The sequence below is a fragment of the Diplotaxodon limnothrissa genome, linkage group LG20 (genome assembly GCF_057381915.1).
Source record: "Diplotaxodon limnothrissa isolate DT_005_m linkage group LG20, D_limnothrissa_male_GT1.1, whole genome shotgun sequence".
Lineage (NCBI taxonomy): Eukaryota > Metazoa > Chordata > Actinopteri > Cichliformes > Cichlidae > Diplotaxodon > Diplotaxodon limnothrissa.
This window is the reverse complement of record NC_140615.1, coordinates 33,865,108-33,880,903: the sequence shown is the minus strand read 5'-3', so window position 1 is coordinate 33,880,903 and position 15,796 is coordinate 33,865,108. Positions and strand designations below refer to the sequence as shown.

General features: G+C 40.0%; 1 protein-coding gene across 1 annotated transcript in view; it reads right to left on the bottom strand.

Annotated features, from left to right (window-relative positions):
* Positions 1-15,796, bottom strand: part of magi3a (membrane associated guanylate kinase, WW and PDZ domain containing 3a) — a 107,726-nt gene that overhangs the window by 20,260 nt on the left and 71,670 nt on the right. The window contains exons 3-6 of the mRNA XM_085345209.1: positions 13,041-13,160; positions 3,676-3,882; positions 1,211-1,373; positions 268-347 (exon numbers count right to left, since the gene is read on the bottom strand). Coding sequence (XP_085201335.1) covers positions 268-347; positions 1,211-1,373; positions 3,676-3,882; positions 13,041-13,160 — 570 coding nt within the window. The remainder of the gene's footprint in view (positions 1-267; positions 348-1,210; positions 1,374-3,675; positions 3,883-13,040; positions 13,161-15,796) is intronic.

Below are 15,796 nucleotides of genomic sequence, written 5' to 3'. Positions count from 1 at the left end.
ACGAAACCATTAGGAGGAGACGGGCGGACTGAGGACTGGGGGTTTGTGCTGTGTCACCAGCATGACTGTGACCAGGAGCGCTCAGCTGTTCAGTATCCGTCTGTTAGCCAGCGCCCCCTTCAGAGAGGCAGGGATGCAGTTCATACACACAAACCCTTCAATACAACAAGGACTTGGGAAAAGTGTAGGTAGCATGTGAGCGGACTCGATGGCTGTAAGTGCCTGCGCGATTGTTACTTATCACAGAGCTAGCTCCTATTGCCTCACCTCCTTCGTCGCATTTCTCAGGTGGCTTGGCTTTCTTGGCAAGACGTGGGTCCAGCCAGGTGGTGGTCTTGCTGTTATGACTGTAATATGAAAAAGATACAGGGCTTTAAGCACAGTTTAAATTATTTTTCAAATACTTAAGATGCCATTAGAGTTGAGCAATTAGCGCTTAGATCTCTTGGGAGCCACTTCACCCGGGGAGTGTTTTTCCATCTCTAGCAAACGAACAGAGCTCTCCCAAAACAGGATTATGACTAGTATTTAATCTTTTGGGATCAAATACTTTATTAAATAACCTTTTAAAAATATTAGTACAGTTTTAACAAAGCTCAGAGGACCGTTTGAGGCATAAGGGAGATGAAAAGAAAAAAAAAGTCACAGATTACAGAAAGATGGAAAGGGATGACACAGAAAGATAAAAGAGTGAGCAGTTGCAGAGATCATAAAGAGCAGAACTAAGACAGCAGGTCAGGGGTGGCGAGCTCCATTTACCCTGTTGTTTCTCTCACTGGCAGAATGAGCTATTGATTTAGCAGCAGGCAGCTTTACTTGGCTCTCTCAGTGGCTCAGCATTGACTGTTTGCCACACTAATGGGCCAGGTAAACAATGCGGGCCTGCTGCTTTTAGCGGCAGCCAACAAAACCAACATCAAACGCAGGGGAAATAAAAGGAAAAACTTTATTGAGACTCAACTCCACTGCAATGGCTGAGTCTACAGACAACTTCCATGTTCAGCACCTGCTGGTAATTCAGTACAGAGAGTTGCACTGAATAGGAAGCAGAAAAAGTCAGAACTCTAAACATACTGGGTTAACAAGGCAGAAACAAAGAGATGAAGAAGAAACTGGGACTACAAGCAATGGGATTAGAACAATGGTGATGTAATGGGAGTGTAATAGGACAAAAACAAGACAGGGAAGTCACAGTAGAAAGGCTACTTACTCGATGAAATAGACCATGCCGGTTTCTGTGTAGGCCATCTCCCAGTTTTTAGGCAAGGGCTCCTGACTTTCATCCTCTGTGTTCCATATACGCAAGTCCATGGCCCCGGCTGACTGGTTGTAGCTGGGCACTGTCTTCCTCCACTCTGCTTTGTCCTTGTGCTCTGTGGCCAGGCATGGGGAGAGGGACATGGGCATGGAGAAAGAAATAGGAATGGGTTGGGAGTAGTGGTGTGGGAGATGATAGAAGGAGAAGGAGACAGGACGTGAGAATGTGGCGCCATTGGAGCTCCTCTGGGCTCCTTGCATTTCTCCCTACTGCTGCTGCTGCTGCTGCTGCTCGAGCTGCTCTTCCTCTGTACACTAGCTAGACTGTTACATCCCAGGAGTGTAAGGGGTAGAGAGAGCGAGCGAGAGAGACAGAGAGAGTACACGCAAAGAGGACGGAAGAGCAGCAATTGCCATAGGATTTGCATGTCAGTAGTGATGTACTGAGAACTGCCTCCCAGGCAAGAGCAGAGTTGACCAATGCTTCAGCCCAGCCGGGAGCGCTACATCGCAACTCTATTAGCATCATAGTGTTGCTTGTGCGTGAGGGTATTTGCCTAATCTTGATGTGTATGTGTGCCTGTCTGGGTGAGGCTCTTATCTGCAGGTTTCATCTGGCTGTGTGTGACCTAGCTTTGTCGTGGCATTGAATGCTCACTCTGTTTGGCTGGAATAAAGGAATGGCAGGGGAAAAATAGTGACAACTGTTGACTGGAAGAAGTCAAGAGCTCTTTGTACTGAAACCAGGGCCCTTTTTCATGATAGAACCAGAAAGATGTTTCTGCATTTATAAAGTCTGAATAAACGACTACACACAGACACTTGCTCTAGGGTACAGCTGCTTTCAGCCCTTTCAAAGAAATATAAACAGAAGAGCTGTTGCAAATTTGTGCAGGCAAGATTGCTAAAAACCCCGAAATTACATGAAAGAAATGTACAATCAGTACTTAACTACATTCAAGGCCCAGAAATATGCCAGCTGCTACCTCTTTAAGTGGGCACTCTAAAACCATATGAAGAATTCATGTATTTTCAGTGAGACAACTGACGTGGTTCAGGGGGTTGGGAAGCCCGTCTTGTAACCGGAAGGTTGCTGGTTTGATCCCCAGCTCTGTCCATCCTGGCCATTATGTCGTTGGGCAAGACACTGCACCGTACCGCCTACTGGTGTTGGCCAAAGGGGCCGATGGCGCGATATGGCAGCCTCGCTTCTGTCAGTCTGCCCCAGGGCAGCTATGGCTACAACTGTGGTTTGCCTCCACCAGTGTGTGAATGAATAGTGGAATTGCAAAGTGCTTTGGGTGCCTAGAAAAGTGCTATATAAATGCAATCCATTATTATTGTTATTATTATTAATTAATAGTGATATTTGTCTATAATTAGTATCTTCTCTTGGTTGAGGTCTACACTGCCATCCAGAGATGACAATGCATATCTCTGACAATTTCTTACTTTGAAATATAGAAATTCAACCTAATACAATAACTGATCTTTTTAAAAGAAAATGTATTTATTTATTTATTTTAGAATTCGAATCCGTGTATTATATCTCTGGGACCTAATGTGTCCTTCTACACATAAGGTCCATGCCCATGAGCATATAGACAAAGCATGAAAGGAAGAGGAGGGGTATGATATTTGTTTGTTAAATAGAATAGAAGCGTGTCAACCGAGACATCAGGTCATGTGGGCCGGCACTGACACAGTGGGGTTGTAGGTGCAGGGTTGCAGCCAAGCTTGACTTTGCTGCCTGCCTGAACTACGGCTACGCACAATTTATTTTTCAGATCTTTTTTTTTTTCGTCTTCATTTTTAAAAACATGTTGCAAGCACTCAGAATTGAGAAGAAAAGAAACCTTTCTTAATTTAGCATTTGCTGCTGTTGCCACTCGAGATACATTTTTCAATTTGCATATGCAACACACGACTCTACTTTTTGTAGTGTTTAAAATAAAAGAGTGTCTTGAGGTAATGACTTTCACTACTGCTACAATTTCATCCTCACTATTAGCTCTTAGCTGAGTCATGCAGTGGCATCCGTGTATGCGAATGAAACGAGCACAAACTATCTTTCTACCCGAGGGATTGCTTCTATTGATCTCAGACAGACTTTGGCTACATTTTGACTTTGCAGTGCTGTGATTTAGTGCCGACCTTGCATGCAGAGCAGCTAATCCTGAGAATGTTTATTTGGAGAGAAGAATGATAAGGAGAAAAGTAAAAAGGTCCTGCTGTTTTGCATTCTGAGAACAATATAATGAACTGCTGGAAAAATAAATAAATCAAGCAAACAAAAAAGTGCTGGGGTTTAAATGTGTAGAAAGCCAGTAATGAAGGGAGCTGTAATACAGCTAGCAGAGAATGCTAACTAACACTTGTGAAAGCCACGAAAAAATTAAAAACAGCGGTGTCCCTCACCGGTCAGTCCGTTGACCAAAGGAGGCCTCTCTTCTTCCTCTTCCTCCTCTGGAGCAGCGCTGTCCTTTCTGTCCATCTTACTGACAGAGGTTGTGCGTTTTCTTTGGACCTCCGTGTCAAATTCCTCATCAAACAGAACCTGGTCCACCAGGTCTGGCTGTACAGGGCTCGGCTCCGCAGGGGGCTTAGGGGTCCCATAATAGTTGCCTGGGAAGAAGAGAGGGCGAGAGTGACAATGAAATATATTCTTTAATACATTTAAAAAAAATATGTGCAAGCTTTCTTGATTAATTTCATCATATAACCCTAACCCCAACCACTTATCTATACACATATTCACATACAACCCTTCCACTCAGCTAACCTGTAATCTGTTTCTTACCCTTACCCTTAGAGCAGACTTAGAAATTGCTAGGCAGCCTCTGCTTTGAAGATCTCATATTTAAATGTAGACACTTCAATTTTACCAAAATACACACAGACAGCCAGAAATGTTTACTATGGTATGAAAAGAGTTTCTTTCTGGCTTTATAGTGTACTGCGAAAAGAGGAGATAGAAGTACACACAAAACCATTGTGCTCGCAGCAGACCAAAAAGAGACTGTATCACTTAAAGTGTGAAAGATTACTGCTTTTTTTTTTACCTACAAATTTTATCTGGCAGACCTGTACTCTGGAACAAAATGAGACCAAGGATTTGCTGTTGTAACCCTCAAATGTTGTGAAAATCTCCAGGTTATGAAAAAGTCTGTAGCCTTTCTCCTAGATGCCAATATCACAATCAGTACTGACCCACAATACCATATGCTCAATCAGGACCACTGACTATTACTGTAACAACAGATCATTTGCTGGCTTCTAATCTTTGAAGTGGCCAAAGAAAAAAAGTTTTGATTCACTCATTTTGTTTATGTGTTAAAAAACATAATGTTATATTTACTATTTCACTCACAGGCAATTGTGGCCACAGCGCTTATGCCAAGGTTCTCGGGCACTTGATTGTCCCTTTAAGTCCATCAGCTTCCCTTTGCTGTCATGTTGGAGCCTAAGGCAGTTAACGGTCTTACACCACAGAGCAAGCCTTTGTCTTTTCTCAACTACAAAAAAAAACGGGGTGACCCACTTACTACTCGCCACCTTCTTTCTTTGTGAAAAACAATTGAGGCCAAAAGATGTGAGAAAATAGTTGTGAAAGTATGGTGGAAGTATTGATTGTCCTCATATTTTTGTGTGGGATTAATAATAGTAATTAATAGCAAGCTTAATCGTGGAATAAAAATTGGAGGAGGTAAATTAGAAGTGGTAATTTGCTCTCTTCGTTCCAGTTTCTGAAGCTCACACAAAGGTTCCCGTAGCTTCTCTAAGTACCCCAGTGCAAAGAGCGGAGAGACGATGGCCAAAATAAGGAAGCACACTGAAATTGATTGCGTTGTAATTACTGTGTACTAATGAGTCACAACCTGAAAAGCAGCTTTTGTTTAGAATCACTACCTCCGTCCAGCACACAGATACAAAACCATAAGCTCCCAAAGTGAACTGAAAAGACTGCAGGCTAGATGTTTTTTTAAACTGTAGTTTAAAAACTGTAGAGTCCAGCTCATTAAGAACTTGCTAATGCACCGCTAATATCATTTAACATTTATATCCTGTGACTTTGCAAGATCCCCAGGCATCTGCTGTCTACTATGTACTATGTATAATTATAATATATCTAATTCTGTTCTGTGATCTGTGTCTTCCTTTTTATGTGATGACTCTATAGAGAATATATATGTTTTATTATTTTAACGACAAGCCACACAATAACAAATATATTTCATTATTACAAACAGATAGGTCAAACAGATCCTAATTCCTGATTCTAACAGATCAATAATAAAGATATCTGTGAAAAAAACAACTAAAGAATAAAAGATCAATTGATTATCTATACACAAAAAGCACAACTGCAAATTATAACAGCAAGAGTAAAGACGAACAATAAAGGCTGTATTTACTGTTGCATATCTGAGCCAAATTGATGGAAAGGCAGAACTGTGTCGGTTCAGCTGTTCTGTGTAGAGACGTGGGAGCGAAGAGATACTCAGGAGTCTTTCTCTCTCAAATTGTGGTAGGATGCACCAGGTACCATCAGTTCAATACAATACAATACGATACAACTATTAATAATTTACCCATTTAAAATTATTAGTGTCCACAGAACAAGTGAAATGAAACAATGTAACAGTATGAAGTCAAAGTGCATCTCTTTTCACTTCTTTATACCTCAACTCATTCTAGTAACACAGCTGGGTTTGTATGTGTATAAAATGGTGCAGTATTTGTTTGAAAAACCTTTTAAATTGATATATTTTAAAAGCATTTTTTGATTCAGAGGTTTGGCGAGCTCTGCTCTCCGTTTCATCGTGCACACGCCTCCTTAGCTTTGCTGTATGTGTGTTCATTTCAGTGTGGCAGAAAGTGAAGCGAAGAGAAAGATTTGACTTGAAGACCACTAAATGATTAAGTGCAATAAATATTTCTTAACTGTGACATCAATATAAAACATCTATAAGAAGGTAAAAAAAAATCATTAACTGCATCTAACCTAAAAAGAGAAAGTGGCAGGGAGAAGCAGCACCAGCAGCAGGTGAGCTTTCTGCAGCATTTCACAGGCATTCGCTGCATTTTACAAGGATGACTGGATCTTTTTCTCTGCATATACATAGTTTTTCTCCTTGTAAATAAATGTGTTCAGTGCCTTTCTGCTTTCATCTGAGGTGTTGGTGTTGTGTGATATCCAGTGGCTCTGAATACTCTATTTATCTTTGATTGACTCTACTGACTAAAAGGCCAGCTGACACAGTTTGCTAAGAAAATATACAGTTCAAGGAAAACCCTCTATTCTTTATGTTGAAGGCTAATATTTAAACATAGAAGCTATTTTAAATTATTAAATTACCATGTCTTATCTTTAAAAGCTACAAAATAAATCCCTCAGGATTAAGAAAGTTCTTATCTGCTAGGTGGCAGATTGTGGAGTGACACAAAAAGTTCAGTCCTTCTTTTGATTCTATTTGTCACAGCCTATTTGCAGATTGTACACGTGGGCTTTCCTTGCAGGAGTGTTGCTACACCATTAGCAAGTACTTTGCCTCTATCGCCTTATTAAAAACAATAAACAAACAAACAGTCTGGCCAGCTCTGGATCAGATCTACTGCTAATTTGAAATAGGCCAGGAGTTTTTGGCGTTCACGTGTGAGCTTATTAGCTTTAGCTAACTTCTCCAGACAGATGACTTACTCTGGATGAGCTTTTTGAGCTCTCTGGTCTTGTTAAAGCCTTAAATCAATTTTTATTTTTATGTTTGTTTGTTTTTTGTGGTGGGTTGCCTGCACTGCTGGTTAGTATAATTTATGTTGTTTTACACTGCCTTTCCCAACCCTAGGGTTCATGAGTGTGCCCACTTGGGAACCACTGGTCTAGCCAACCCAGTGCACCCAACAATCTGTTGCACCAGGAACTCACATTAATGCAGCTGCATCATTTCAACAAAAAGGGAAAGAGAAAGAGTTCATTGTTTTTCATTTCCACATATTTATATATAAACATCTCTACTGATAAATGAAATTCCAAAATCTCAACATAGTGTGCAATCCTCATATGTAATAGTAGCAACATGGACATTCCTGCTTTTCTTTCCCTAATATTTATGCCATATTCTTTTCACGAAAGCAAGAAAAAAGGGAGAAACTTATCTGACCCGTGCATGGTGCTGACATATTTCAGCCTAATTAACAAATGCTTTATGCATCCTTATCAAGACAAAAGGTTCTGGTTTTAATAGGATACGATCACCTTTTGGCAACCTCGATGATGTCAGAGTGCTCACCATGAATCTTGCACCTTAATTACTACCCTAAGATGAATGGACTGTTCACTCTCAGAAGAAAATGGAGAAGGAAAAATCCCTGAGGCCACCATGCCAGCAGCTACCCGTGACAATATGTGATTGACAGAAATAGACACCTGTTGATGTGGGCTCTCATTTAGCCAATTAATATGCTGTGGTCTACCAAAAAAATGTAACAAGAAGCAGCAAATACAGAAAGAAATTAGAGTAAGAATTACTATTTTATCTAGGTAGGAACCCCTTTTTTGTTCCCTAATAGCTTAGATTTAGATCAAGCTCCTGATCTTGGAATTCCAAATTCCTGTAAGTCACCCACTCACAAACATTGGATGAGATTTATATGCATCTCAGTTTGGTTTCTATATTTAACATACTTGAGGGAAAGTTTGTCTCAAATACAGAAAATCACAGTGGATCAACGTATTACTATCCATCATCAACAGCTTGTGAATTTTCATTCTCAAAGTACTAACAAGTTCAGCATAGTGTTATTACATTAAAGCACCTGTTAGATAGGTGGTGAGTGGTGGATGGACAGTGTAAAGCAAAGTCATTTTCATTTTAACTCAGCTAACACTTGGTTGGCACTGTCAGAAGATTACACAGCCACACACTCATACTAAACATGCAAGGGTATGTTTGCTGCTCGTAAGAAACAGTTTTGTGTGAAAGAACACGTTTTTAAACTTGGCTGCTGTTCCCCAGAGACCCCAAGACGAAATGTATCCACAGTCCTCATGTGTTTATTGATGGGAAAGAATGTGTATACAGATTGTGTGTGTGTGTGTAGATATCATGCCATCTGTTTTAGTCAGCAGCTGCCAGAATACAGTATCACATCTCCAACTTGTGAGTAACTGAATAAAATGTGAGTACAACTGTTACCACAGTTATATTTGCAGGGAGAATTAACTCCTCCAAATCCTACTTTATCCTTCAGAGAAACTTTTGTTATGAGCTCTGATGCTACAGAGCAAGAATTCATGAAGTCAGGGTCACTTAGTAATGGGAATTGCTAGCAAATGTTTTGTGGGGATGTTTTCAAAGACAAAAGGAAATTGGAGACATCCCTTATACTGTGGAAGCTTGGGAAAAACCTCTTAAGGATTTATGCTTTGGTTCAGCTCTCACCACAACCGCCCCCTCCACCCTCACCACATTTATCCCTCTGACTCTTTGAACCTGCCGGCTGCAGTCACCGACCCTCATTAATCATTGAGGATGGCCTTCCACTCTCTTGGGTAGTGCCCAGCCTGCCCAGGCCTCATCACTGATTGCTTGTGCCTCAGGCGGGTGAAGCGTCTCTTATGCTCCAGCCTTGGCACTGGGTGTAGGCCCTGCTTGGCATGGATGCTCACACTTCACAAGCCAACCTTGTCAACTCTGCTTTCTCCTGCTCGGTCTCCATGTGTTTGTGTGTGTGTACAGCTTAGCAATCTACTGTTGACCTGCCTCTCATAAATGAACTTCCTCTCTAGTTTATGTTCATTTCCTGAGTCTGTGTTGTGAAACCCAAAATGTATTAAACACCATTCATATCTTTACTGTAAATTCCTGTTTTTATTATTGAGCTTGTCAATCCTAACTAGTTTTTTTTCTATATCTTTTATTTTCCTCAATTTCAGTTTCAGCCATTTCTTCCCTTTCTATGTTTCCTTTTTCTTTTTTGTATGTGCAAAAATCTAATTGAGTACTATACCATCTCTTTTGTACTCCTTAGAGATGAGTTACTTCTTAATCAGTTCCCATGAATAGGCAAACGTAGCAGTTGCCAGTCCAGCACCTTTATACCCCTCTTTTCTGTGAAAACTGGCCTGTTGCATTGTTACAAATCTAATCCACAGTTATGTAGCTTTGTCTCAGAACTTCGTAAAGCCTATAACACCAAAAATATCCTATTATAAAATGGTTGTAGGCAGTGTGGCTGAGCAAAACAAGGAGGCCGTAAACAGTCATTTCTTCTCCACTAAAGTCTGTGATTGTCATGGGGGATGAATTTGGCATTGCACAAACAAAGGGATTTCATCATTTTCAGCCCCTGTCAAACCATCCCCTGGTGGGCCTGCAACTTCAGACTGTAACCGTCAGCTAAAAAGACCCTAGTGCAGCCTTGTCTGTAAATCATGTCCTGTGCTTTTTCCTCAGTATGTCATTATGTAGTATTTTATATTTGCAGTGCATCCAGCAAGCCATTTTTGCACCGACCTATGATTATACCTTCTAACAGGTAATCAAGGTTATGTTTCCCATGGCAGTCTTGTTAAATACAATCACGGATGAGGATGTAAGCATAGCCAGATCCATACAAGCCACAAATTTAGGTAGCCCACTGATTTTAATAATTGCTCACAGTATAATGGGATCCCGTGGCATCAGGAATTCATATTAAATGAATGTTGAACACAACATAGGAAATAATAAGATATTAAAATTAAAACAACACTGGAATTTCCAGATGAAATCCAATTAAATCAGCTGTAGCAGGCCTAGTGTTTTATTGACTTTTGCTGGTCCATTTCTGCTTGCAGCATCTGTCATGAATGATTCATACCACTGGCTTTTCTCTACCTTGCACAGTGAGGGGCATAAAGTCGGATATGCCCTAAATCACATACATACAGGCACCCAAATCAATTTCAGCTACAACATAAGTGTTACACTTTGACACTTTCTCTGTAAAAGAAATACTGGCAAACCAATCTGTATGTTTTTGTGTAGTTTTAGTTTCTCCATTCAGTTCCCCAACAGCTGAGTCAACTTTTATGCTAATACTTCCCTGGAAAGCGGAGAGCAAGATTGTTGAAAACACAATTTTCCTCTTTTATGCTTAGTTAAGTATTTTCATCTTAATGGCCTTCTTAAATAACTTCCTATTGTTGTTTAGTGAGTTGAAAGTCTGTGAAAGACTTTTTTTCCTCCACCAAATACTCCCTTTAGTAGAGCAGCAAGAGTGAGTTTCGGTCTTGGTTACAGCATGCTACTATTATTCACAGGTCTGAAGGATTAGTCTCAGAGGTAATGGTGATTGTGGGTTTTTAACCATTTCATGGAACTTTTCTTTTTTCCAGGGTACATTCTTTAATGACTGAAAAACAAGAACTGGATCCACAGGTTTTAAATTGTTTGGGAATTTCTCCAATCCACACAGGGTCAGACGTATAAATACATCCTCACTAATATTTGGTTAAATGTCCTGTAGCAAGATATAGCCCAACCAATTGCTTTTGGTAGACATCAGCAACCTTTGGCATAATTCTAGCTGGATATTTGAACACTTTTCTTGGCAGAATTGGAAGTTTACTTAAATTAATTGTACCAAATGTGAAGCACAGTGGTGGTAGCATCATGGTCTGGGGCTGTTTTGCTGCCAGTAGTACTGGTACATTGAGAAACTCCAAAATAATTTTAAACTTGTGCACCCAATTCTTGTTTCCTTAAAGTCTCCAAAGATATATTCTGTTTAATCAGTCCATCCTGGAAAAAGAACACTTCAAGGAAATCATTAAGAGCCCCATAATTAATATGACATTAATGTGTGTCTTGTTGGCTTTTGACCACATCTTTATATGCTATTAAAGTAGAGAGTGAATGCACTGTCTACAAACAGTACTAAGCGTGTCATGAAAGGGAGAGGTAGTGATAAATGATGATTCACTGTTGTTTTCCCTGAACCTTTGACATTCAAAGTTCAGTTCAAGAAGGAAAAAAGAAACAGTTTTCACACTAAGACACACAAAACAACATAAATCATATATAATGTGGGTACTATACCCTTAAATTAAAGAAAATATCCATGTGCTTTAATAAATCATCAACAAAAAACCCTAAAGAGCTATGGGCTTTACGGGACCTCTGAAAACATGCATTATCAGATAATGTGCATGGTGTGCATGTTAATTTTACCATCTACAATATAAAGCCTGGAGCCACTAGTAATCAATGTGAAGTAGATGACTCACTAACCAAGGCCAGCCATTATGAGGTCAAATATTTCACCCTCTCACTTCCTGCTTTAAAGTATGTCTGTCTATTTGTAGGTCTGTGTGGAAGTTTATTGAGCAAAAGGCTTGGCATTAATAATTAACTCTGTGAGGTTGTGTTTCTATTCCATTCAATACACACATGGTAGTGTTACATTAGGCAGAAAAGGACAGGGGGGGATCCATTATTTATCCCGAGCACTGGCTCATAGGCTCAGGGTTGGAGGGCCAGTCTCTCAGGAGCAGATGTGGGACAGAGGGCAGATGAAAGAGCTTTTACATAGCAAACACATTTTCGACATCATGAGTAGGTGAATGGGGTAAAGCCATCTGGGGATATATTATCTCCAGTTCTTTCATTTTTAGGATGGCAGTTTGATGACACGGGCAATGTGCTGATTTCACCTGATGACCTTACTGAGTACAGCTCAGCAAATTCACAAGACAACTAATAACCAGGACCCTGGCGACTGGAATGGACTGGGACATTGGTCTGTCCTCAGTGTTTATAGTGTTTACAGAAATTGTAGTGTTTTCCAGTTTGGTTCAGTTACTTTAGGCCGATGAAAAGAATGTCAACTGAGCCAGAATACAATCTGAGCAGAGTGATCTTAAATGAAAAGTTGTCTTGTTTGATGTGGTTTGTTTATGGTGCGATGGCAAAACAGAACATCTGCAGGATTTCATTATGGTAGACATGATTTTAGCACCAATTCAGGGGTCACACTACAGTTAAATCCATCTTTAGCCTTAGTCACACAAGCCTAGAGACTGATATGTGACAAAGAACTTGCTGCACCAAAATTTTCCTTGTAATTGCTTTGGTCATTTGCTACTGGCTACTGGAAGGCGATGGCTTGTCTTCCAACACTCAACATTTATTCTTCAACCTGCAGCAAGCACACCTCAAAAGATGTAACTTTTACTTTGAAGACAAACTGTCTAAGTTTCTGTTTTCCATCACACTTTTTAAAATTTTTACTACGGCTTGGCGAGTGTTTGGAGTCAGCATCTTGCAAACTATTGGCAACCATGGTTACCTGCTAGCAACCAAAGGGCAATCACATGGAGGTTTTTGGTGCGGCATCACATACCTCTTTGCAACCAATTTCGCACTGGCAAGCAACATCTTGAAAAATAGTTGCTAGCAGTTGCCTGGGGCAAAAAGTTTGACAGTGACTGCCAGTGGCTGTGGCTGTCTGTATGACTCAATCTTCAAATCTACCCCTATAATAGTACAGTATTTGTTTCTCATTATTTATAACAATGATTAAAAGTGGCTGTATTTTATGCTCAGAGGAAAAACTGGTATTCACAACAATCAACAACCAGACAAAAGTCCGAAAAGAACAAAATCATTTTATAGTTCGATACCAAGGTCAGGGTCTGATGTGTGTCTGATATTTTGTAACTCCCTATTTCTCCCACTTAAAAGTAAACTATCTATCCAGGCCCCTCCATAATATTGTGTTCCTTGTGTATGAGAACATACCATCGTAGGTGCCACTCTCCAGCAGCAGTCCACTTTCTTCCAGTTCACGAAACTCCGCCACACTGATAAAATTGTAGTCCACTCCCGGAACCTCCCCTTCTCGAGGCTGCCGAGTAGTACCTGCCAACAATGAGAAAGTTTAATACAGTAGGAACTCCAAACAAGTGGAATGTGCCATTCATCGCCAGGGTGGGAGTGGGGGTTGGAAGTGACACTCAATCCAACATGCCCACAGGGATGTGATTCAAGTCCAAATACAATGCTCAGGGGAGAATCTGTGTCTGCATCATGAATAGTCAACAAAGCTGGGACAGCAAAGCGATGAATTCATTATTCAAATATGAAGCAGAGGGAAAAAAATGTCCTCCACAGAGCAACACAGCTGTCACAATACAGAAGAAGTACAAGTGATGACAATGAAGAATATTTTTAATTACATACTTTGACGCTGATTGTGTAGAACAGCACCACTTTAAGCACGATAAATGAGAAAAATTAGAAAGCTCTCTGTTGACCTTACACATATTTTTTTAAATAATAACACCATCTGCATGTCTGCTCTGTGTGGAAATTAGTTCTCCGAAATTAATAATAACTAATCCAATGTACATCCTGGTGCTGTACACTTCTGACATGCCAGCCTACGGCTACCTAAATAAACTGTTTGTTTATGCAACGCATTTTATGGGACCTCATTATCAACAAACCACAAACTGATATTGTGAATAGATTCAAATGAATATAACGCACTGTCACCTCAAAGCCCTTTCTGTTGATTTATTAGCCACAATAGTTGTTTCCTGCACTAAAAAAAAAGAATAAAAAAAACAAAAAACAACAACAACAAGCAAATCACGCATACTTGCAGTGTATTTCCAAATGTCAATGGTTATGATCGGTGGCAGTTGCTTTGCCTAAAACAATAATCGAGAAAGAAGAATTCCCTTTTTTCCCCAAATGCATCCTTGGTTCTCCTTCTCCTTCGTTTTACAGTCCTTTACCCCCTGAAACAGGCAACCTTAAAGCACTTTCAATTCCAGCAAAGAGCCATTAAGTAGTACCATGCTGCAACTGTGATTTAAAAAGTGTCACATTTTCCCTTGTTGATGGTCTCATTGGCAAGACACTGAAAACTTACTGTTATGAAAATAATTTAATGCTCCTTAACACGCCAGCTGCTCTTACCATCATCTTAGATGTAATCAGGCCTTTTGAAATACCTCAGCTAAACCGCTCTGCTATCTGACTGCACTGCAGGCACGAGGGATTTTAACTCAGAGCTTAATAGGAACCCATCCCCATTCTTCATTTTCTTTCTGTGTCAACATCCATCCCGACTGCAGTGTGAGCCATCGCATCTGAAACTGCTTAGTTTCTTGCAAAGGCAATCTTTTATTCTGTCAAACAGAGCAATCAGATGAGACCAATAAAAATCACAAGAAGAAGATATATGAGCTCATTTTTGGAAGAAGGAATAGGGAAATGTATTATGTAGCTATTTATTGTTAATTCAGCTACCTTACCAACAAACTCCAAGACACTGGATCGGTTTTCCTGTTATACAATCATGTAAATGTATTCATATGAAGTTGGTGCAACATGACTGCAAAAGGTAGCAGAAACCTCCCAAAATAACACAAAATAAAGGAGAAAACAATAACATTACAGTTTTAAAACATGAAAGAGATAGCAAAAATAAAACTGTATGTGTAGTTTGTTATTCAGTGGTTAGACAGTGGAAAGAGACTGCTAGGACTGCTGAAACTGCCACCTGAAAAAAAGAGCACTGGGAGAAGGAGCCTTGAAGAGAGCACCAGAAGAAATTTGCTGCCAATTCTCACCGGAAAATACAAGCCTGTTTTAACTTTTAGTTTATGTGTTTGATTTTTTTAAGAGATGAAACAACTGTATGAAAACAATACAGGAGCAAAACAGAAGAAAAACAAAAAGTAAATGTAGTTGATACAGTAGGTCTGTGGAGGTTATTCTGACTTCACATCAAAATCCAGCTCTCCAGTGTTAGATATGAACTGTGTTTCATGGATTTTCTTAGTCGTGAACTGTATTTTGCAGGTTGAACACCCACTCAGTGGAGCACCAGAAGAAACAACAAGCATTTGCCCACAAGATGCTAATTGCAGCAAAACAAAAAAGAATGAGTAAAGAAGCACGTGGATTGCCATTTGTAAACTGACAGATGCTTGATCGCATAGTGCCAACTTCAAACTTTTAGTCAGACTGTGTGAGTTTGACTGTAATATACGATAAACACACAATAAATCAGAACGCTAACATGAAGGGACATGGAAATATGAGTGTTGGTTACAGTTGCTGGCTCAATAGCTACAGTGAAGACACAATAAACACTCGAAAGTGGGCATTTAGCTTGTCCATTTTGGCACACATCATCCACAGTTGTCTGAGACTTACAGTAAGTAGAAAACAGTAAGTGAAGAGTTCAGTGCAACAGCTATGCTTAGTTTTTTTTTTTTTTTTTTTAAACTTCTCAAAATAGAAATTGCAATTGACTGAAAACCTGAGGCACTTTATTTTTACCTTTGCACCATCCTTCCTTGGTGTTTTATCGTGAAGCGAGACTAGTGGGCCTGAGTGCTGTGCTGCAATGGATATTAATACCCAGGGAAGGAGAGAGCGATAGTAGACGGTAGAGTTGGGTGTTGGAATTTAGTGAAGCTTTAAGGATTTTTGGGTGACCTAGACCCCTGGTACTGGCTTGAGCCCCAGTTTGTGGGAGG